The sequence below is a fragment of the Rhea americana genome, unplaced genomic scaffold (genome assembly GCF_003343005.1).
Source record: "Rhea americana isolate MKP2758 unplaced genomic scaffold, rheAme1 scaffold_5, whole genome shotgun sequence".
Classification (NCBI taxonomy): domain Eukaryota; kingdom Metazoa; phylum Chordata; class Aves; order Rheiformes; family Rheidae; genus Rhea; species Rhea americana.
In genome coordinates, this window is record NW_028186645.1 from 2,433,705 (window position 1) to 2,456,988 (window position 23,284).

A 23,284-nucleotide genomic window follows, 5' to 3' on the forward strand; every position below is an offset into this window, starting at 1 on the left:
AAAAGAAAAGAAAAAAGAAAAAGAAACTAACCAAAGCAAAAAGAAAAAGAAAACAGCTGAGGGCAATTGTTTATTTGAATTGGGATTCTAGGGAGGAAAATGTGCAGTTTCCTGCAAGTAGTTACAGGGTTTCCAAGTTAAAATCTTGTGAATGTGGCTTTTTTCAGTCAGTTTGTTACATATGAAATTGCCCAACTGCCTTAACTTTTTAAAAGGCAACAAGTAATTTTTCAAGTTACATTTTCAAATTGATACCAGATGATCTTAAGCATATGCTTAGTTATAGAGACATCCAAATCTTTATTTGCCAAGGACAGACTTTTAAAGAAATTCTTGTCACTAAGCCTCTTTTCATGTAGCACCATATTTAGCTATCAACACTTCCTTGACAGGCATACACAAGTGGGGAATTGCTCACAGGGGAGCTGAAGAAGGTGCTTATTGAAACATTGCAGCCCTTGATAGCAGCTCATCAAGAGAGACGCAAACACGTCACAGATGAAATGGTGAAGCAATTCATGACTCCACGGAAGCTAGCTTTTGAATTTTGAGGAGATGYGTATGTAACTTATCACTTGAGAAACCAAAATCAAATACTTGTTGTCTTCTGTTGTATGTCATCACTCCCTAGTTATGTACAGCCTGCTATCAGTGCTTTATAAATATTGCTTTTAATGAGTTACTTACAATAAGCATCAGAGTACAGAAAAAGTTTTAAAATATGACTCATATCTATTTAAAATCCAAATGTGTTCATTGAGGAATTGATTCTATACAAGACAGAATTGACTGATCTTGCAGAGAAGCATGTCTGTCAGCATAGGACCCTACTTTATTGTATTTCATGTTGAAAATATAAATAAAATTTCCATTTTGATGCTGAAGTCTAACTTGTAAATTGCTTTAGATATGTTGGTAAGAGGTCATATCTCAGAAACTAATAACTGGCAGCTCCAATTTCTTTTGTTTTGTATAGCTTTGTTTACTAGACTACATGTCCTGTTGGGCTACTTTGGAACGTGCTGTACACATGAAGATGATGAATGTTGCAAAGTAGATTACACAGTGACTTAGCCTGAGATCAGTAGAGAAAGGATGGAGGCCTGTGAGTTGAACATAGGAGTTAGTGAAAATCTAGTTAGCTTTGTTATGCTCCTTCTCTTTGACCTGGGACAAGTTACAAAGTTACAAATTGCTTTTACTTTCATTTCTACAGCTATAAAACTAGTCTGACTGCCAATGCAGGGAGGAAGCAAAACAGGGCTGTAAAGTCCCTTGCTGTTCTCAGGTGAAAGATATCACAGAGATGAAAATTTTAGTTTCTGCTTACAAAAAATACTAAGTGTTGAGTCATGCTGTGAGAATGAAGTCACTGCTGGACACAGTGATATTTCTAGGGCTATCTATCTGTCCTGTTTTACTGCACCAGATCATTTAAACTAGGGGTACTTATTTTAAGATCTRTCCCAATGAGAAAATCCACTTTGTTGAAATACCTCATGTAATACCTCATTATTTTCTCTCTTAAAAAGAACTTCAGTGTCTTTGGTATGATTTATGGAAGAACAATTCGCATGATTAGCAAGCTTGTTTTAATATGTGCAGTACTAACTACATATTATTAGATCTATCCTGTATTTATGTAGAATAGATTAGCCCAGATCCATCTTATCCAAATCAAATAAAAATACCTCTGATAACACAGGTGGGCATTGATGTGTGATGTTTGCAAGTCACGTAAAATATAAGGAGGGCATTAGAATGAAGTGTGAAAGCTTTAACAGATTCTGTACTGTGGAATCTAGTAGATATATTGGTAAGTAGTCTATAAAAAAAATGCTTTTAATTTGTCCTTACGCTACTGAAGGCAGCTGATTACTCTTGGGCTGAGGGAGAATTTTCAAGGATGARGCTTTTCACTGACTTCAGTAGAAGACCTTGGATCAGTCTTTAGTACATAAGAATGTGTTGCACTATTTGTCCTGCCTGGAGCTGGTAGACATTGCAAAATTACTCCCTCCCCACCTGTAACGGCTCTGTAACAGTGCATACATGTCCTGTCCAGCAATGACCTTGCGTTTCTGAGAAGGAAATGTCTGGGTGCCAAGCTGTATATAAGGGCCTGTGTTAGTGTTATAGTTGTATTTGTGCCAGGGACCAAGGAAAGACTGAAATGCACAGCAAATTTAGTCTTTCTGTGTGCTTCAAACTTGTACTGAAAGTAGGAATGCTTAGCTTTTTGCTTTTTTCCTTTCAGTTTACGTGACCTAGGCATCACTGATGTAATGACTCTGATGCATTAAAATAGATGTTTACCAATAGTCTACCTCTCTATAACCCATGGTCATAGTATCTTAGTGCTAACAAGTGCTTAACAATCAGTAGATATGTTTATTTCTTTTTAAAGTCATAGAACACTTCCTAGAAAAGCAAAATAGTGTCTTAAATACAATGGTAAATAAACGAATTCTTGTTGCTCTAGACTTTTCAGTGGTAACCTTTCGATTCTCACAGTCCAAARTTTGCCATCTTTGAGCAATACATAATAGATAGCTCTTAAGTTGATCTTAAAGGGCTTTTACAAACTCAGTGCAAATTTCTTTGTGAAATTTTTCCATCAGTCCTGTAATATTTATTTCCTTAGCTAAGAATTAATTCAGTTATTCAGGGGAGAAATTTGGTGTGGGACAAACTCACAGTGCGTTCTGTTCTAACTAAATGTATGGATTAATTTTACAATACAGCAATTAAAATCTGAATGGAAAGTTCTAGAAGGGCACGTGGTAACAAAATTAATTTATCATTTGCTTACTGAGAAAACACATTCCTGGAGTGTTCAGATAAATGCTTACAAAAGTGTTGCACTTCTGAATCCAACAGAAATTATACAGTTTCTTAAAGGAAGCTTGACAAATTCCTAAATCTATTGTAATTATTATTCATATCCCAGAGATATTTAAAATATCATGATAGGGCAGCCTTGAAAGGCATGGGAGAAATGCTTGAGAATGTCATCCGGTAATGTTCATTACATTTTCCTCAATTTGTTGATACTTTGTTCATCTTGCTGTAATAAAAATGTAGAGCAAAGTCTGTATCCAACTTCTTCATTTGATTTTTTTTTAAGGTTTAATTTACACTTGCTCTATTTTTCGTCACTGTTCCTGCCTCTTTGGGTATTAATTTAGTCATCCAATGGAGTAGGTCTTAGTTTTGATGCCCGTCACCCTGCAAGTAGTGAAACAGGGTGCCTTGTAACCCCCTTGTAACCCTCTGTRTCCAGTCCCACCAGGTGCATTTCAGCTTGCTCACAGAACAAGCTAGTAAGAGTCAGTCATCCAAAGAGTGRCTGTAAGACTGGATGTTGAATTTACGTATGTACCACAACCGGTTCAGAAATATGGGGAGGTCAGCGTGACCTGTTACTATGATACTWCTTTGATAGGTTTCGCCTAAAGACTGGTGCTTAAAGGAAGCTTGGTACGCTGTGCTTGCAGTTGTGTGAGGAGCACGGATCCTGAATAGCTTCCCATGGTTCTTCCRCACTCCCTAAGAGGCATGCAGAAACCTACTTGGGTATTTGTGAACATTGTCACAAAAACAGGAACTAAGAGCAAAATGGAAACATGAATATTCCTTCTAAAGAAAATTCTCTGTTTTCAAGGCCAGGAAGTGTGTTACTGACAGAAATTGTCTGTACAGAAAGCTGCAGTGCCTAGCAAAGTAAACCGAGTAAGAGCCCAGCAACTGTGGTGTCTTCCTTCTGTTGGCTGGCCTTCAGCTAGGTGATTTATCAGAAGTAGTAGTTCTGTGATTATCAGAGTTGCAGAGTAGCTGAAGGTCAAGGTAAAGCAAAGAAATGAGAAAATAAGCAGCCAGCCTCAGAAATCCACAAGCCAAATACCCAGTTTAGTATACATGGAGTTAAGAGTACCCTGTATTATGTGTTGTTAAACAAAAATTGTTTCTTATTTATGTGCCTGGGTTTATGGTACTTATACAGTCAGTTCCTCTACCTGCGAGTAATTTAGCTCAGTATGAATTAGCCTTAAGTGCTTGCTTTAAGACTAGCTGTCACTAACACACTGCATGTTTATATTTTCCCAGTAAATACTTGCAGACTGAATGAATTGCAAAGTAGTTACCTTCCTGAAATAAGCTGCCTAAAGAAATGACTTACTTACCTCTCATGTTTAGGCCAAGTGAGAGCCTGCTTTTATATGGTGCTGAATACCTAGGGGCTTGCAGATCTCAGCCTTTCTGAGTGGGCTCCACAGTTTCTCCCACTCAGTTTTATAATTCACCTAAAATTCCTGTTTCTTGAAGCCACTTGTATTTGGCTTACGCCTATAGGAGGAGACATTTTTTAGTAGTTTGAATGATTGAGCCTGTTGGGAAGTTCAGCTACTTCTGATTAGAATTTGTTTTCAAACCTCTGGTTGACCATGAATGGTATCAACACTGCCTAACAATAAATCATTGTTTTGTCTTATTTATAGTTATTTTTTCCTGTCTCTGTGTTCAAAGAACTTAATGCCTGAGAATTGAGTTAGGCTGAGAATAATACAGTATAAAAGAGTCTGATTCCAGGAACCACCCAGGCAGAGCTAGGATAAATCACCATCCCACTGTGAGAGCACTCAGTCTAACGCATCCCTTGTAGAAAGAGGTGAGCGGAAAGAGCCGTCTTTAGGAGAACTTCAAATCTTGCTGACTTAATTAGATCTTTTGTTGTAAGGACTTTCAGACTAAAGGAATTTTGCTGCTCATGATCCAAGATGTAACTGAGGGTACGAGGTTGCTGAGTCCCTTAGCACCTTGGGATAGAATTAGATTYCCTGCTGGGTCTTTCATTCCATGCCCTTTTAAGGTGACATGCTCTGAACCTGGCTGTGGTCTTTTAAATCTGCTCTTGGATTGGCTGCAGCAGCTGATAGGCTTTTGAGAGAAAAATTCATTATAGTTGTTTGATAGCATGGCTGTGAACAAATTTAAAAAGCAAGTTGAAGGCTTAGATTTCAGGAGGACAATTCTGGAGCTTTTTACTAGTCTTTCTGCAGTGGAAGAGGTTCCCTTTATTCTTTGCTAGTAGCACTTAAAGTTTTTAAGCCTATCCTTCTAGTACAGGATCATTTCTTCCCTTTCCAGCATAGCTATCGAGTCTTGCCTGTYGCAGAATTGCTGTTAGTGTGGTTAAGGCCACGCTCTCAACCAGTAAGTGTGGACGTGGACCAGAATTTTATCGGCCTTGAATAAGAGAACTCCTTTAAAAAATTATCTTCCTCTTTTACTTAAAAAAGGCACATTTTCAGCACAATTTTGAGGTGAGGGCCACACCATTGCAAACGTCCTCATCATCACAGAAAAGTAGAGACGCAGAACATCTAAACTGCTCCTGAGGCAAGACTTGCAAATCAGAGTGTTTCTGAGTCTATGGAGGTTCTTTTCAAAGCGGAATGTTTCTGAAATGTTATATCTTTATGAAAAGAGTATATTTTAGGAAAGTTAGAGATCCCTTCAGAACATAACTTTGACCAAAAAAAAAAAATAAATAATAATTAAAAAAAAAGCATTTGGCCAGTCCTAACAGTGTATTTTAAAGTCAAAGAGTATACACTTTTTGAAAGTAATTAATCTTAATTATACCATGCAGTTCTGCACTTCTTTAATTTACCTAACCCTAGTGCACAAAGCTTATGGCAGTCTTTCTTTTGAGAAGCGAAGGTTTTTGCTTCTTTTCCCACCCCCCTTCCAGTACAAGAACAGCCTGTACAAAAAGCTTTATCAAGATTCAGGAACATGGTACATTCTACCACCAGAAGGGGAGTGAAGCTTTACAGCTAATGATAGCACAGGGGGAAAAAAAAATCACATGATTTACTCGAAATGAAGCCTGTTTTCATTTTCAATGAGGCCATTAGAGAGATTATGTAAACAGACTATGTCTGCCACTCATTTAAAGACGACAGGAAAAAGCAAGGCAACTCATATTTCAGCTGCTACCAAAGGAACATAATTGTGGAGCGCTTGTGCAAAACTACAGATAGGCATGCAAGGTCTGCCCGTTGTGGCTTGAAGCACAAATACGTAAGTTAAGTGAATGCATTACATGTATTACATATAAAGAGCGCACACTGTGTAGTGTTAAATCTAACATACACAACCTGCCCTCCACCCTTGCCTTCGTAGTGAAGATCAGGTTTTCTTCCAGGACAAAACCTAATTCACCTTTTGTCAAAAATCTCTTTGACAGGCTATCAGCTTTTTATAACAGAAATATTTGCGAATGTTTCAATAGCCTGAGTGGTAGCTGCAGTCTAAGTATATTAACAGGATAGAAGGGAGGTTGACTGTAAGTACAAGACTTCCTGATGAGTTTGTGATCCTGTAAGAATAAAACTAAGAGATCAGTCATCCAGTTTTGTGCTGAAATTTCCATACCTCTCACACTGTCCATCACTGAGAGCAGAATTCAGCAGTTGTTTGTGTATGCTGTGTTACAAAAGAAGAGCTAAAAAAGAAAATACACCTCTGAACAGAGTGACGTGAGCTATTTTTCATTCRTAAGATGATCTGTAAACCTCAGTACAGCTTCATATGTTACAAATACAACCATGTTCACAGGAAACGCACGAATGCAGTTTAAACCCAGTCCTTTGAAAAGCACTTTTACACCCTCATTTCTCACACTTTCCCTAACACAGTGGACTAGGCCTTTGTACTTTTGATGTCCCAGTTCATCTGTTTGCATCCGTGATTTGATGACATCCATGGGAGTAGCTAATCCCCAGGCCAGGACTCCAGCAAAACCACCCGAAAGCAGCACAGCTAGGAAACCTGCAAAACAAGATGAAGGCGGTGGGAAGCAGTTAACTTAAGCCTTGAACTGCTACAGCATCTCAGATTCATTTTCTGCAGTTGCTTACTAAAGTCTTTTCAAATCTAATTCTGCAAATAATTCTAGGAACAGGAAAGAGAACAGGARGAGCATTACATTGAAATTTTGCTCAGTCTGGCGTGATTGGGRCCTGCCAGCAGTGCAAAGCTATGATGAGTGCATTAACATCACTGCACTCCTGCAGGTGGTCTCTAGCATTTCTTCAGATGATTTTCCACCAAGTTCTGCTGGAATTCTGATCCCTTCCTTGGATTCATCCAGCCTGTGTGGTCTCTGTCAGGGAGTTTGCCTTCCCAGGCCCCTTGTCTCTACCTCCCCTTCCACCAGACGGCAATCTAAACAGCGCGCTTCATAGATCATCACCGGCTATGCAGTGCTTTGAGCAGCGACCACAGCTTGACCTGCTCTTGCAGAACAAAGCGAAGAAAAGCTGGAAAACACTTAGCCAGTCATGCAACTGCTGAACAGGAATTGTTCTCCTGGTTCAAACAGCAAATTTTGCTCCTTGGAAAGGGGAGGAAGAGGAGGAGCACCTTCTCTTTCCATAAGCTGCTTAGCAAATGCTAGCTTTTTAACCTTCATGTTTTTCGGTAGCTAATTTGTCTTGCTATTGCAGTTGCGTATTTCCAGTGATCGCATACAAAACACGTGGCCTCACGATTTCACAGCATGCTCATTTTGCGTACATCATGCTGGCTTGTGCAGAGACCGCATCCGCTTTAGCCCCACACAAACGGAGCGGGATGTAGAGCCTGCTGCTCCGAGGCGCTGAGCTGCCCAGCCTGAGAGCGCTCAGCCCCTCCTCAGCCAGGCCTGCTTATTTTTACAATTCTCAGGAAGATTCTTTTTGCTGAATGAAAAAAAAAACTGTTTTGCCTCTCTGAGACATTTGTTTTCTCAAAGGTGGAAGTAGATGGTTGGTTTTTAGGGCCAAGCCACCAACTGGAAAACTTAAGTCTCTTCCAGTTCTGCACCTGGACTCTGTTTCCAAGCTCCAGGCTGACCCTGAATGAGTGCTCCATGAGAGCTCTTGGCGRTTTGTCCAGGTTTCATTTCCAGTTGCATACCCCATTTCTGCACGAAGAGGGTTTCGTACTCACATACTAGGTACTGGGGCGTGCTGTAAACACCTCTCCTGCAGGAAGAGGAGTAGCTGCTGAGGGACAAGATCCCCAAATGAACATTTGGAGGACAAACAAAATTCAGCTCCTATTTGATATAGTCAAGCCTTCTGCTGCCCAGATTAAAAAATAAAAYGAAATAAAATAAACAAGGTATGCAGTGCACTAAGAGAGTGGGACCAKGCCCCAGTGTGTGTTCACAGCCGGGTCGTGCCCCATGCTGCCCTCGGCACGACAGTGAAATGCAAGAACAAATCTGAGCCCTAACTTGGATCTTCCCAGCCCCTGGCTCCTGCTGTTTCCCTCCTGCGGCCCTAGCCTGCGTTCCTTCAGCAAGGCCTGTGCCAGGAGGGGTGAAAGCATTTACCCTGGTGCAYCCTCCCCGCGGCCGGGTTATTCTCCGAGCACCGCGATTGCTCCGGGCGGGGGAGCCCCTCTAAACCGCGGCGAGCAGGGAGCGCCGCGAGGCTGCCCACGGCCTGCCTCGGCCCCGCAGCTCCCCCCGGGCTTCTCAACCCCCACGCGGGCCGTAGCCGCGGACTAAGCAGCTTACCCTGCCCGGCACCCTCCCAGCCACGTGGGACGATTTTGCTCCGCGCAGCTGGAGCCTGCAAATCCCCCGCACCCAGCCTGCCTGCGCCCCTGGCTGAGGGGCACAAAGAGCCTGGTCGTGCCTGGAAATAAAASCAGTGAAATAATAAAATGTGCCCCTCACAAGGCACGGTTTTGAGCAAGGCCTTCTAGGTGCTGGGTAATGTTTGCTGAGAATATGAGTCTCCTCTTAGCGTGATACAAAATAAGCCATTTTTGCACATAACACAAGACTCTTTCTTGTACCTACCCGGTTTATTTTTCCCCACTGGTGTAAGCCAGTCGCACAGAACAGAATAGGTAAGGAAATAGATTGCAGAAGAGGAGCAATCCCTGCAGAGTAATGCAGAGCAGCCTTTGTAGAGACCCCCAAAACCTTCCTCTTTTGCAATCACCTTCAGACAGTGCAGAGATCCTTGGTACTTGGGCTTGGAAATGGGTTGGGGAGATGCCACAGAAGGATGCGGTTGCTTCTGAGTTTGCATTCGAACTTTAGCTACCTCACTAGGTGTCATCAGCATAACCTGTAAAGTTACAGGATATCGTTATTTTAAACCTTCCCATTTAAACAGTGTTTTGAGCCTCCTCCAGCCTGACCCACCAAATCATTCATCTCCCACCTTTTCAGGCAATAGTATTTCTTATCTAACGCCAGGAAGTTCCAGCTTCCTCCCGTTGGTCTGCACTAAGTCGCCACAGAGCAGCGGCAGGACATGAGTGTTGCGTGGGACCTGTGAGCTTGCGTTACGCTGTGCACAGCGGAAAGCGAGGCAGAAATAGGCAGAGGACACTAGACAGCTGTAAAAACTTGTCAAACCATTTGGGCATGGAGAAAAGAATGTCTTCAGCTGAAGGGTGGCATAAATCAGGGCTCTTCAACACACAGGTATTTTGGAACCAAGGCCATAAGGAACATCAGAAACTAACCCTGTTAATTAGAGCCGTTCCCTTCCAGGAAACGCCTATAGACCCGACGAGCCTGGCTGCCCTACACGAGGGCTGCCTATAGGGTACGGGAGGCTCCGCGGCACTCGCAGCGCCTGCACACATCCGTCTGCTGACAGGAAACTGCGCCTGAATTCAGACCACCGCTTTACGGGAACGACACGCGTATTTGCCGGGGAGTTATTTGCCATTTGCTTGGCCGGCGATGCCCTGAGCCGGGGTGGGTTTTGAGTCCTGCCGAGGCGATGCGGCGTGCGTGCAGCACCCTCGGAATTACCACGTAATTCTTAACGGAGCGGACCGGCACGCCGCGCGGTGGATCCGGCGGCGCGGGGCGCCCGGCGGGACCCTGGGCTCGACCCGCCGCGGGAACGAGCCCCGCACGGCGCCTGACGCAGGCTCCCTCCCGGCGCTGCACAGACACCGGCCTCCGCTTCTCCGGCCTCGCACGCGCGCGCGCGCCAACAAGGTCTCTCTCTGCGATTTCCTTTTTGGCTGTTTACCTACCCGGACTGCACCAGTAGCACTTCCAGCGAGAAAAATATCCAGCTTGGAGGGCTTTGCGTCCGCAGTACCGTATCGCAATTTGCAGATGTTGCGAAGGAAGTTTCTGTATGTGCCAAATGAAACAGAGGAAATCAGTGATACTGTGAAGACTGACGCAGATACGCCTTTGTAAAATCCCAAAACCTAGTCAGAGACAAAGAAAAGAACAACAATTTTAAGAGAGAACAGYGAGGGAAAGTGTCTGCTCTGAAACACTGCCATTATATTGCTGAGTCAAAACTTATTTCTATTATTATTGGCAAAGCTGAGTTTCATGCTAACCCTTCTCCMAAAAAATGGTTATATATAATTGTGGTCTGTCCTCCCCAAACTGAGCGATGCAGCTTTGCTTCTCTGACCYATGCAAGAGGTCTCTCCTACTGCTACTCCAAGCAGAAATAAGAAGCATCCTCGGCTTGTACRTGCAGTTCTGATGGGAGGTACCTACCTTTTCTGTTCTGTATGTTTCTTGAATGCAATGCCAAATTCCTCTGTAACGCCTTTCRGTCTGAATCCTCACCTAGGAATATAGGGGCAACTTTGAAATATGGACATCAGATTTAAAAAAAAATAAATAATAATAATAATAATAAAAATCTTTAATGCTTTCTATGCTTTAACAGCAAACCAGTCTGTTAATCATTAAATAGCACCCCCGAACAATTTTCAAGAGCAAAAAACACACAACCAAATGAAGGGAGCGAAATACGTTGATGTAACAACAATTAAAGCGCTCAGTTACCAGACTAGCTTTCTACAGGGGGGAAAATGGCAAAGGGGTCTGTTTGCCTTCGGTCTGTAGTYGAGAAATAAAGCTCCGACAGGTACCTTCACTGTATCCAGCGGATAACCCACTGCTGTGCTTAGACCACCTGGAACAGATATTGCATTGGACACGGTTAGCAGCGCACGCCGCGGCAGAGCGCCTCCGCGGACCCGCGGACGCAGGGCGGCCGCCGACAGGCGCAGCCCCAGACTCCCACTGCCCGGGGCGCCCGAGCTCCCCAGCTCCAGCCAGGATCTTCAAGCCAACAGCGAYGGAGCGAAACGGGCCGGTGTCTCCGAGCGACCGAGGGATCCGAGCGTCGCAGGAAACTCGGAGCAGCCCCCCGGGAAGGGACTCGGCGGGAAGGAGCAAGGGATAACGTGCACCGCAGTTTTGGACCGTTTCTGTTCCCCTCTCCATTTAGGCAGTGAAGTATCTTTGGACCATGACCAAGCCACGCTTACGTGAGCAGCGAGGTGTCCCCGCTCACAGGAGGGTCTCTAAGTATTGCTGAGCAATCTGAGCAAATTTGGAAGTATTAAGGAATAAAAGCACAGGGACATTTGTAAAAGAGAGGTGGTCTTTTATCGTGGTGACGGCAGAGGTCCTGGACACGGCCTGGCTGCACTTTGCAAAGCAYATACGGAGCCCGGGGTAAAAAATTCACTGAGCGTAAGGACTCGCGGCACSTCGCTGCACTAAGCCCCTGAAGCGCGTTTCCTACCCGCGCCCGACACCTCCGTACGCGGCAAAGCCAGAGCAGGGAGCAAAAGCGGAGGTCTGGAGGCGGGGGGGCGCGCCGGCGGGCTGGCGCGAGGCGGGGGCCGGCGGCTTAGCCGCGGGGCGTGCAGAGGCCGGCACGCTCGGCAGCACGCCCCGCGCGCCAGCTGACCGCTGTTGCCCGCCGGTGACAGCAGAGGCATTTCCAGCAGTCTAGGGGGATTTGTCAACCATCTGTCAACACCCAGGCTCATTCTGAGACCTTAAAATAGCCGCTGGAGTTGGAAACRCATTAATCCTGTGAGACAAAGTTGCTGCCTTAATAGCAAATCGGGAGGGAAGAGCGAATAGATCCCCCCCGGCGTGCCATCACCTCCACTGCCTGCCCCAGCCCTGGTCCGGGTGCATCTGCCTGCAGACGCGGTAAAGGGGCTGGTTAGTCAAGTTCCTCCGAGTACAAAAACTGCCAAGTGACCTGAAAGGAAATCAGGCTGGGGGACAACGGAGCTGTATCCATGTGGGTTATTTACACAGAGATCAAGATCATAAAACTGCTTATATGAGCTCTTCAGGGAGCCAGGAAGTCATAGAAAACAGTGTGCTTCTGGTGGCTCATGAGTTAGAAACTGCCTGACATTGAGTTTTCTTCCCCCCCCCCCTTTCTTTTCTTTTTTTTTTCCTTAAGAAAAAGGAAATGATTTAAAAACGTATCTGTAGCTGTGTGGCTGCAGTCATTTCACTCAGCATGTTCACCTGCAATTACACTGCTGCTTGGGAACTCCAGGCAGCTCTGCTGTATTTTGGAGAAGAGCAGCAGCTGCTGGGTGAGTCACCAGCAGTCAAGCCTCATAAGAAAACAATGGGCAGAGGCTTACTTGCATAAAAAAAAATAAAATAAAAATAAAAATAAAATAAAAAAAAATAAGGTTGAAAGAGAGAGAATGAGGGAGAATACCAGAACAGAAAGAAATAACAGGAGAACAAGACAGCTAGGAGGAGCAATGCATCTGAGCTGAACAGACAGTGACAACGCACCAAGTCACCTGGGGCCACCGATGCTGTCCCAGATTGCCAGCTCTCAGCTCAGATGCAGACCGCAAATACAGACCCTGCCAGCCAGGGCAGAGCAGCAAATAAGTTAATGTCAACATGACTGTGGTGTCCTCAGAAGTGCCCTGGCCCAAGCACTCCATCCCAGCCTGGAGGATTTGGCTTTACATCAACTGCAAACTTCCTGAACGTTAAAGGTGGCAGCTGGGGCTGCCCAGATGCTGGCTATGCAAGGGCACAGTGTGCTCACGCAGCTGAAAGCCAGGTCGCTCCATCGTGCTCAGGAAGGTAGCAGCCTTGCCATTTTTCACTGGCTGGTGTGTACCAGGTACCGGGGCTGATATGGACCAGCGTTGGACACAAAGTGTGTTCCCGTAAGGTGAAGGAAGACAGTAACACTGACAATAAAAGCAGGTTGCCCCAAACCAGTTTGTTCCCCAACGCTCCTCAGTCCAAAGTGCTCCTGTTCACCTTTGTTTCAACAGGGACAAAGTATCCCCCTGGGAAAAGACCATAAGGGTGAGCTTTTCACTGCTCCCATAAAAGTAGAGAGGTGAGCCCCCCAAACTTCCTAACAACCGCAGCCTGCCATGGACTGTCCTCCTTAAGAACCAAAGCACTCGGGGCAGTCAAGTTTTTTGGCTGAGGAGCCAAGTCAAGCCTCAAAAGCTAGGAAGAAGGGCTCTGTACAATGTCAGATGATATAAATAGCCTGGGACAAAGATAGCCTGACCCATACATGCACTGTTTGCACTGCAGAAGTGGCAAAGGCCAGCTATGTATAGGATGCATATGGGAGAGGGATCCTAGGGGGCTCCTATTCAGTAACACTGCCSCAGCAGTGGGAAGAAAATAATGGCAAAATGAGGTGAATGACCAGTGCTGGGGTTTWGTGAGCCAGTTTTCCTGCCTACTTTATCTGGGATATTCTCAGGTATTGTGTAGAGGTTACAGCAGCCCCTATACACACATTCACATGGCAGGGACAAAACCTAATAACTCACGTCTTCACKAGTTTGGCCTTTCAGACCTGGCAATTAAAATAAGGAGAGATCCTTGCCCTGTACACCAAACAACCTGAGCTCCATTCAGTAACATTTCCCTGGCAGTGGCCAGCAGTAACCATTTCAGCTGAAGGGACAAGGAGACAGTACGTTGCCTCTGTGGGCAGACTATTTATTTACCCTGGGACTGCATGTGWCTGGTGTGTAACCTTGCAGTAGGATGCAGGGAAGCCTGAACATGCCACAGACAGGGCTGTTTTACCAGGACAGTGCTGGGTAAACCTCAGCTTCCCCTTTCCCAGATCTCTGGCTCAGGCCCAAGAGTCAAGTCATCCTTAGTCATCACTGCTGAGGCCCTGCTATGGCTGGAGCTACTGTAATAGCAGGGTTAGAAACAAATGCAGACTCATAGGGAGACTAGGAGGGACCTAAGCAAGTGTCTAGCCCAACCTGTTGCTCAGAGTAGGGTCAGCTACATTGGCCAACAAGGACATCCTTGTAGATAAGCTACTTTCCAGAACCTCCAGCCCCATTTTGTGGTTACTGAAAGCCTCCAASTTTAGTCACTAAATATGTTTCTCTCACATTGTTTTCATCTGGAATCACAGCAAGCCACTATTTCCCAGGCCAAAGGTGCTGAGCTTTTCACGTGGGCATAGAAGCAGTAGCTAAAAGGAAAAGCACAACAATATTTGCTCCTGAGCCAGGCTGGACCTTTCATGGAGTTTGAAAGCACTACACCTCTGCTGTTTTTCAGAGGTGCCCAAGCTGTGTTTTCTCCAAAACATCCGGAAAACACAACAAGGTCACAGGAATATCATTTACTAAACACAGAATCTGTTGTTATCTATGTTGCCACTTGAGTTGCCTGGTGCAGTTCAGCTGGATTTGCAGCTTCTTCAGGAATGTGAAATCTGCTTCAGCTCTAACAAGCACAAGCTGTGAAACAAACTTAGTGCCAAAAACTTCCCTGTTCTCACAGRAAAGCAATCCCACCCCTGGGAGCTGTCCTGCATCAAGATAGGGACCACAGCCCAAAGCCCTTGCCCAAGGTACTTTGCATGTGTCTATGTGCAAGCTCCCAGTAGGGGAAAACATGCCAGAAGACACCCCTGCCTGCCCCTGAAGATTGTATTATCCCTCTTAAAAAAATCCCTGAACCTGACACAGATGAAAAGATGGAAAATTTTGCTCTTGGACACCCTCAGGTAAGTACATTAAATAAGCAAGTACATTTTTCTTTCCAGCTGGAGAGCTCCCCCACCAACACCCTCCCAGGTTGACTCTCCTCCTGCTCATTTCCCAGGCCCACAGGCACCCACAGAAGGTGCTTGCTGCCTTGCTGGGCTGTACACTAGTGCACGGAGAGGAGGGCACCGCAGAAACCACAGCCTGGGCACCACGGTTTGGGAAAAGGCCAAGGTGAATGGCTGTTTCAAACTCTTCAAAGTCATTTCCTAGAAAAAGAAAGTTCATCCTTAGGTGGTTCAGTTATAACAATGCCAACAAAAGCAATGGAGTCCCACCAGAGAACAAAAATATCGCTGCTCTGCTGAGCCGAGCCACATATCAATGATAACATTTAATCGTGACACCTAAGATGAGGTTTAGAGTCTCCCTCAGAGCTGGACAGCCCTTTGCCAGGCACATCACTGAGCCTGAGACTCCACAACATGCTCTGAAAGTMAACAAGGAAAAGGGAGTAGGAAGGAGAGATGTCATGGAGGGGTTACATGCCCCTCTCCCACCAAGACCCTTTCCTGAGCAGAGGTCCCCACACTTGGAAAGAGCAACAGGCACCCCTGAGTCCAGGCACCCCCGAGCAGCCAATCCTTGCCGGTGCCCACAGGTTGGGCAGTGAGCGCGAAGGGGCAGCAGGGTAAAACTTGCCAGGGTCCCTCCCAGCAAATGGGCATTTGTAACCTGGCTACAGGTTCCTTGCTAGGAAAAATCCGCCAAATTTCAGCAGCTCCAAGTAAGCTTTGACATGCAGGGCTTGGACTGTGCCTCAGCTGTCTGGCAGGTTTACCTGGCCTTTCTGGCAGCGGTGACCCCAAGTCTCTTGTCTTGCTATTCGATACTGTGCTAAATCTGACAAGATTTCAGAAAAGAAATGAGACCAGTGACTACATTTTGCTGTTTAAAACAAAGCTGAGYTTGAGCAGGATATGCCCTCAAAACGTCTAAAATTAGATCACGCTTTTTCTTTTAAATATAGCTAACATTCACTAGATCAAAGCCTGCTRTGCAGCAGCCTGCAGAGAAATTACCATCAGAGCTGCAAATACATGTCAGCCTAAGATTACATAAATTTCATTCATTCAGACCTTCTTTACTGAAACAAAGCTGTGCCTCCACCCTCCCAGTTTTGTGAGAAGCACCCTCATCCCTCCAGAGCCACGATTCTGACCCCCAGCCAGGAACCCCAGGCGTCAGACGGGCGAGCTTCTCCTGCCCAGACAACGTTTGCCGGTTTGTATCTGCATGCAGCATTTTCCACATAGTCTCTTCCTATCAGAGTTTTGCTCCATCACTAGACTGGAGGAGACTGCAGGGCAATGACCTCAGCCAACCAAATTGCAGGGCTATTTCCTCAGCAGCATTGTGAACCTGCTCTGATGACATTTACCACTTATTAAAGAACACACTTTTAACAAACAGCCCCCACCAAAAGACCCCCAGCTCTACTTTTGCCGCTAAGACCTGCCCATTAGCTTAATAATAAGGAAACATGGCTATCTGCTTTCATCAACAAGCACTACTTGATTTATTTACCTCCAATGGCCCCAGCAATGAAATCCATCCGGATCGAGTCTGCTGCCTTAAATACCCTGCTTAAATGTTAGGGAGGTAGAAGACGGGAGGATACCAGTTCAGTCTTTTGAGAAACACAGCCCCACAGGTCCTTCAGAGGCAGCGTGATCTGCAGTATGAACCACCTTCCTACCGTCTTCCCTTGCCTCTGGGGGGCTGTGAGCCTTCTGCATACTCGATGAGTTTGTACACTGGAGGCAGAGAGAAGAAGCTTGGAGCTGTTCCAGGAATACAGTGAATAAGTAATCCTGCGAAGCCCTGCAATGCTGCGCCAGAGCCGCAGATCCCAGTGTCTCTCTGCCTGGAAAATCACAAGGGGTGGTGCCTTGCAGGATAACGTTGGCTGTGAAGATGCCATTCCCTGWTGAATTTATTGGCCCCACAAGATGGCTTTGCACCCCTGTTTGCCAAAGGACACTCACCCTGTGCCGTGGAGAAGCAGTGCAGCAGCTGCGTAGGAAACGTCTCCTTTGCTCCCATCCCATCCCATCCCAGTCCTGTTGAAGCAAACCCCTTCTTACCAGGGACATAGCTTGTGCCATTCCCATGCCTCCCCTGGGGAATTTCCCTTGGCTTTCTTGGCTACTCCACTRGCCCTAAAGCTCTACCCAGATCCCTATAAATCTTTACCTACTCATTGTATATACACGTGGTGAAATCCAGAATAAATCCAGGCACATAYGAAGCATTTGTTTCCCTACTAGACTGCAGGGCAACTATCCCAGTCCTTGGAGRAGCTCTGCTCCCTCACATCTTGCTCAGCCTCCCAGCCCCCTTTTCAACATCTCCTGATTGCTGAGCTCAGCCATGGAGCAGGAATCATTACAGCTGGAGCAAATCATTCGTCTGCACGCCAGCCTTTGGCCCTACTGCTAAAAGCCCAAGCTGGGGAAGATGAAGGTGGAGATTTTGCCAGGAGATTGGTCTCAGAATCTCCTTTTTTTTCTTTCTAATCCACTCCCTGTACTGGAAGCCAAACTTGATTCTCTGGAGAATTTTGGTCCACCTAGTAAAATCCAAGAGACATAGAAGAAAAACACAAAAATAATCTCCTTTGGGACTAAACAAGGTTAGCTGGGGGCAGAGGAGGAAAATCACAGGCAGAAAGCTTTCCTGCTCTGTGCAGTGYGCTGAGGACTGATCCCAGCAGGGGAAAGAGGACAGTGCTGGTAAGGGAAAGGGCTCTTGGCAGTGCTACATTGCCTATTTCTGCACAACAGTCCTGCACTGGAGGGTAGCCACCTCTGTGCAGGAGAGGTGAAGTTTTGCCCAGAACGAACCTGGAAACTAAAGTCTCGACACGGTAAAGGTTTGCCAAGTCATAACCTGAACTGCATTTCTTTTGAAGAGGTTTCCCCGGGTCAGAGCCAAGGCACATTGGCAGCCAAGTGAGAAGATAATTTCACGGTGCTGGCCCCCTGAGCCAGTTTCACAGAGGAGCTGAGGACTTTAGTCCCCAGTGCTAAGCCTCCAGCACATTTCACAAGAACCTATTTCTCTCTGAAGTGCATATTCTGGAGGGCCAGATGTGTCAATGACACATAGCATGGCTCAGTGTGAGAGCTGGGAGTTTYTGGGAACTAAAAATGAAAGGATTTATGCCGACCTATTTTCCACGATTTCTTACAAGTCCTTCACTGAACACATTCTGAGCTGAAGAGAACATCGTATTCCATAGTGGTACGTTATGCAAAGACAGCAAAAACTTAAAAACAGAAGTAAAATATTATCTAGAGAGAGAGAGCGAGCAATGTAGCTGCTGAAACGCACTGGGTTATTCAATAGCTCTCCCTGTTACATCAGGTCACCGTACAGGAATTATTAACGGTTCATCAATGGTCCATATGTGCCAAGTGCAGGGAAAGGTGCTTTCATTTCCATTTCTGGTATCAGCTGTTCCTGGGTGCTGCCCTTGTGTGCCTCGTCCAGCAGTGGGAGCTGGTGTGGGACTTGTCACGTGGGTCACATGCGGGGCGGGGGGGATGCCAGAGCTCCCTGCACCTGCGTGGACCTGGCAATTACCGAGCAGCTCCAGGCTGCTTGACTCGCACGAGCTGCATCACCGGTGCTTTACGACTGCTGCTTAGACAACATCACTTAATATCGCTTTTTCAGGAACTGCCTCCAGGCAAAGTGACGTAACTCACTATATTCCTAAAATGAAAATGATGTCATGTATCCCACCTCTCCCTCCAATCACAATTATGGGGATATTTTTCTAGATATTGCAGCGACTGGTGCAATATCAGCAAGAATGTAGAGACAGGACATTACTGCAYGTCATTGGTTGGCTGAAGTATTAGGACTAACAAATCTTTCCCAAGAAATKGTGTGAGACCAAGCAAAACTTACTCCTCCATTGGTTGAACTGAGCAGCTCAAAAGCAAATCTTTCTCATGACATATTCTAAGATTATTTTAAAAAAGCTTACTTTTTGCAATATAAAATTAATGCACTTTTATGATCTTTTGCATTCATTCACTCCAACCCTTCTATTAAAATGGTAGTTTGTTTTATATAGAAAAAAGCTTATTCTAGATCTTAGTATTCTGATAATCTTTTGTTTACAATTTCAGTCAATTTGATGAGGTAGTCCATGAGAAATTATGTTTTCTATATGACTGGAATCATTCCACCAACAAAAGCAGTTTAGAAGAAGGGCTTTTGAAACAAGACTGCTTTGGTGCGTGAAACATTTCACCTTGTCCCGTGAAGGTGTAGCGAAGGGGCAGCCTGCTCCGGGGGAATGCAAGCACGCAGCCGCCGCACAGACGCTCGCCTAGCCGAGGGCGCAGCCGTGCAGCGGTGGTAATGCAAGCCCCAAGTAACATCACATCAGGAACCACAGTCTCTTCTACCGTAGCCACCAACCCTTCTCTTTAGGTGTATCGCAACAGGATCCACTGCTGTGATGTGCGATTTTAGCTGTGTGACTCACTCGGCTTAGCTGCCACGTGACAGAGACAAGCTCAGAGCCTGCTGGAAGGGAAGCWTTAGGTAAGAGTAGGAGTGTTCATATGTGAGCAAGCACTAAGGAAGGTGTGATTCCTAAAGAAGACCTCAGCTGAGAAATGAAACACACGTCACTGCGTTTGTTGTCATCTGTTAACACTCCCAGAACTGCAAGAAACCAACCCACTGCTTGCTTCCTTCTTGATTTTAAGATGGTTTCATGCATGTAGCAGTCCACTGGGACTCGCTCCCTTCTCAGCAAGTAGGTTAAATACACAGCAGAACTGGTTGTTTTCATTCCTCCCAGAAAGCATGCTGGGCTTGTGGGGTCTGGGGCTGGCAGCTCCACAGCTGGTCCTTGCAAATGCCCAGTATGGACCATCTCCCTGCTAAAGGAAGAGGTCCTAATGTAATCATTCAGCCTCCCTTTTCAGGAGTCCTCATAGAGATTTGGAGCCCTTAAAGGTCTTATTGTCTTTCAGTCCTTACAGCTTCCTCTTTTATCCCCTCTTTTGCAGGCTTAAGAGATACATCCCCTCTCAGATACCATCCTCATTAGAAACACATGAGAATTCAGCCCTTCCAATGCCAACAGAACCCACCTCACCTCTCCCAAAAAATCTGTCCCAGAGAAATCTTGAATTCACAGGAAGATCTTCAAGTTTATCTTCCAGCAGATCAAATATGAGTAATTTCTGTCATCATTTCATGTAGGGCACATAATGTCCAAGGACTAACAGAGATCACTGCTAGTCCATCTTGCAAAGCAGCATCATGGCCCATGTCCACGCCAGCAAGAGCTAAAATGCCTGATCTCAACCCTGTGATCTTCTCAAAGCACACCCTAGGAAGTCTGATATATGAAACAAATGCTTCGAGCATGTACAATGGATAGTACTCCACTACAAATAACCCCAAAGTCCTTTCCTCAGTAGCCAGTTGTTTAGGACTGATTTGTTCAAAATGAGTGAATTTCAGAGGCGGAGGGTTGAAAAAACAGAACATAGAAGGTGCTGGCAGACGAAGAAACAGATCAGAGAATACGAAACGATCTGCAAGAAATTATGAAACCAAAGGGGAGAAAAGCGAGGAAGGCCTTGATTTTGCACAATTTGGTGGGAGAAACACTGCATTTGCTTTACAGGTGGAGACAGCCATCTGCCCACCCAAACAGATAGTACAGGTAGGGTCATGGCTAAAGGGGCAGCAAGATTAGAAGACTGGTACAAATGTGTGGGACAAAGAGATAGGTGGATAGGAAGACTGCGGGTAATCAATGTTAAGTAAAATCTTTTAGGTGAGATATAAGGGCAGAAGCATCCGTTTACCCCTCTCCTTCTGGGAGTCATTTCCAGGACAATWGCCACTCCATCCTGCAAAGTCAAAGAAAAGCCTGTCTGCTTCAGCCTCTGCCACCACCTGCCAGGTCACCAAGCCAGATTTGCTGAGAAAATATTCCTGCCTTATTTCATGTCAGAAGATGCTTCATTTTCTATTCCCCTTGCACYGTTCAATATCAGACTCACATGCAGACCCATCAATTTCTGTTCAGTTTATTTTAGAAAATCCTTGACTTGAAGAGACTGTTCAAACAACATCACCCCCTGCTACGTCACTGGGCTGTTTGCAAATTGCAGAACAGGAGAGAGGGACAACAGCAGTACTGAGCCAGCAGAGCTTGAAACTTGGCTTGTGAGTTGGTGGGTGGAAAAAGGGGTGGAACCGTTTGGCTCTGGCTGTGTCACAGACTTTCAGACCAGATTGTCTCATTGTCCTTTATCTCAGGTAAGAACGAAAAAACAATAATACCAASGACTTAAATGTTCACAGCAGGTATTTCACAGCAAAACCAACAAAATCAGTAAGGAAACCACTCTGAGTGGTGGCAACTGCATCATTTTTAGCTGGGTATATATGGTCAGTGATTTCACTGCTGAAAAGCTGATGTAAACTTTGGCGTTTCAACACACATTTSCAAAGAAAGGAAAGATGACCACAGTAATTCAAGAAGTGACACAGATATTCTGGATGCCTTTAGGCAAGTCACTTAACCYCTCTATGCATAAACTTCTCATCAGCATGACAGACATACTGTGTGCCCCCTGCCACAGGGTCACTACAAGGATTTGGGGCACTTCTGAGACATCTTAATGTCTCTCTTCAGGAGTGATTCATGGAAAAAAAAAACAAAAAAGAGGAAATAACAGTGCTAGCACCTACGCTACACAAACACCCATATGGAAATATATATTCAAAACCRCATTATTCTCAAGGTTCTTTATAAGTGTTATTTAAATCTTCTCCCGAAACGCTAATATTTACAATAAGAARGAGGACTGCAACAGTCATGTCAGTCAACTCCTGTAAAGAATTTTATGCCAGTCTGTGTTACTGGAATTTGAAAGGAGTTGCTGGCTCYGCTGGAGGGACGAGTTGTCAGGACTGCTGTTGACTTCCTGATTGTGCTCTGAGCCTCTTTCCAACACCTTGCACATTTTCTGCACTCTAATTAACAGAAGATATATTGAATCCTGACCTGTCAGCAGGCTTGGAGAGCCAGGAACTCCCTCACCCTGATCCCGCTGGGCAGGTGCTCATCTTCCCCGCCTCCTCCACCTGGCAACAGCGTAGTATTTATTTGTCATGACAATATTAATGTACTGCCCTCAAGCCTCTTGTTAGCAGCTGGGCTAGTTCAGGCGTTTGGCTCTAAAACACAGCTGCTGTGGCGGGGAACCTGCCACACAGGAACAGCGACATCCACAAAATCCACTTACGGCGCCGCTGCAATATCCGTGCTCGCTCCAGTGTCTGCGGCCCGGTGTCTTCTGTTCTCAGACCGTGCCCCTGCAGAGACGTCAGCTCTCTGCTTTAGCCTAGTGAAAATTGTATGAGATGCCATGGCCAAAATCCCACCATTTTGACCGGCCTTCTTTCTTCCCATTTGAACTACTGACATTCAACAACCTCAGACTTACTTGGAAATTGAGAAGAAAACTTGGCTGTAGGAAAATAAAACATTATTATTTAAGAGTTTGATATCAGCTGCTAAAATCACGTGGGAAAGATTGTTATAAAGATACTTAACTGGGAAAACCACCACCAATGAATTCAGAAAAAAGATTTTTTTTCTAAATACCAGTTTGTTATGAGCTTACGTTAAGAGGGATATATACAAAAGAATTTAAGAAGATTTTTATCTTGCGGGAGYGGAGAACAAGTGAAATTATGCTGAATCAATTAACACACTCAAGCAAAAATGAATCAAAAATGAATCAATTATACTACAAAGTAAGCTTAATGCCAGTGAAGACCCCCATGTTGTTACGAGCAAACAGTTACTGATAGCCAGCCTAGCCGGATCAGTGCTAGCTCAGCAACGTCTGCTATAAATCTTTGTGAGCAATGTACACAGTCCTAGAAATACAGACCTATTTCATCAGGAAGTGTTCGACTCTGTGCCTTGACTGCTAACGTGCCCTTTACCATAGGGTCAGGCTGGAGAATACTCATTTCTAAGCCAAGAGTTTCCATAGTTCTCTCCACAGCWAAGAATGCCCAGGCTCCAGGACAAACAACATCGGCCTCTGAATATCACATAAAGTTCACAACCTCACTTATCACTGCTTATCTGTGTTTTCCCCAATGTTAGTTCAGGAGTGCCTGAGTGCCCGTCTCGCAGAGCACTCAGGATGTTTTCCCAAAGGCACGTTCGCCGCTCTGCTAAGCCCATTCCCTCAGATGCTTTCTGAATCTTTTCTTAGAATTTTTCAGATTCCAAGAAACGGATACTGCTTTGTGCGACGAAGGCAGTAACAAACACATTGCCTACGACATTTGGAAGCCCACGAATGACCCAGCAGGAAGCTGTCTTGAA

General features: G+C 45.4%; 2 protein-coding genes across 4 annotated transcripts in view; one reads left to right on the plus strand and one right to left on the minus strand.

Moving 5' to 3' along the window:
* WARS1 (tryptophanyl-tRNA synthetase 1) overlaps window positions 1–884 on the plus strand; it is a 19,912-nt gene extending 19,028 nt beyond the window's left edge. Inside the window, exon 10 of the mRNA XM_085317441.1 lies at window positions 393–884. Within this exon, the coding sequence (XP_085173567.1) occupies window positions 393–551 (159 nt within the window). The 3' untranslated portion in view covers window positions 552–884. The remainder of the gene's footprint in view (window positions 1–392) is intronic.
* Window positions 1–16,692, minus strand: part of SLC25A47 (solute carrier family 25 member 47) — a 209,402-nt gene extending 192,710 nt beyond the window's left edge. The window contains exons 1-7 of one of the 3 annotated variants that reach the window (XM_085317447.1): window positions 16,589–16,635; window positions 16,417–16,472; window positions 10,930–10,973; window positions 10,550–10,621; window positions 10,063–10,245; window positions 8,861–9,134; window positions 5,971–6,837 (exon numbers count right to left, since the gene is read on the minus strand). In XM_085317447.1, the coding sequence (XP_085173573.1) occupies window positions 6,551–6,837; window positions 8,861–9,134; window positions 10,063–10,245; window positions 10,550–10,621; window positions 10,930–10,973; window positions 16,417–16,444 (888 nt within the window). In that variant the 5' untranslated portion in view covers window positions 16,445–16,472; window positions 16,589–16,635 and the 3' untranslated portion in view covers window positions 5,971–6,550. Of the gene's footprint in view, window positions 1–5,970; window positions 6,838–8,860; window positions 9,135–10,062; window positions 10,246–10,549; window positions 10,622–10,929; window positions 10,974–16,416; window positions 16,473–16,588 lie in introns of those variants that run through there. The other 2 variants (XM_085317446.1, XM_085317445.1) reach the window with 2 other exon arrangements.
* Window positions 16,693–23,284: the final 6,592 nt, after the last annotated feature.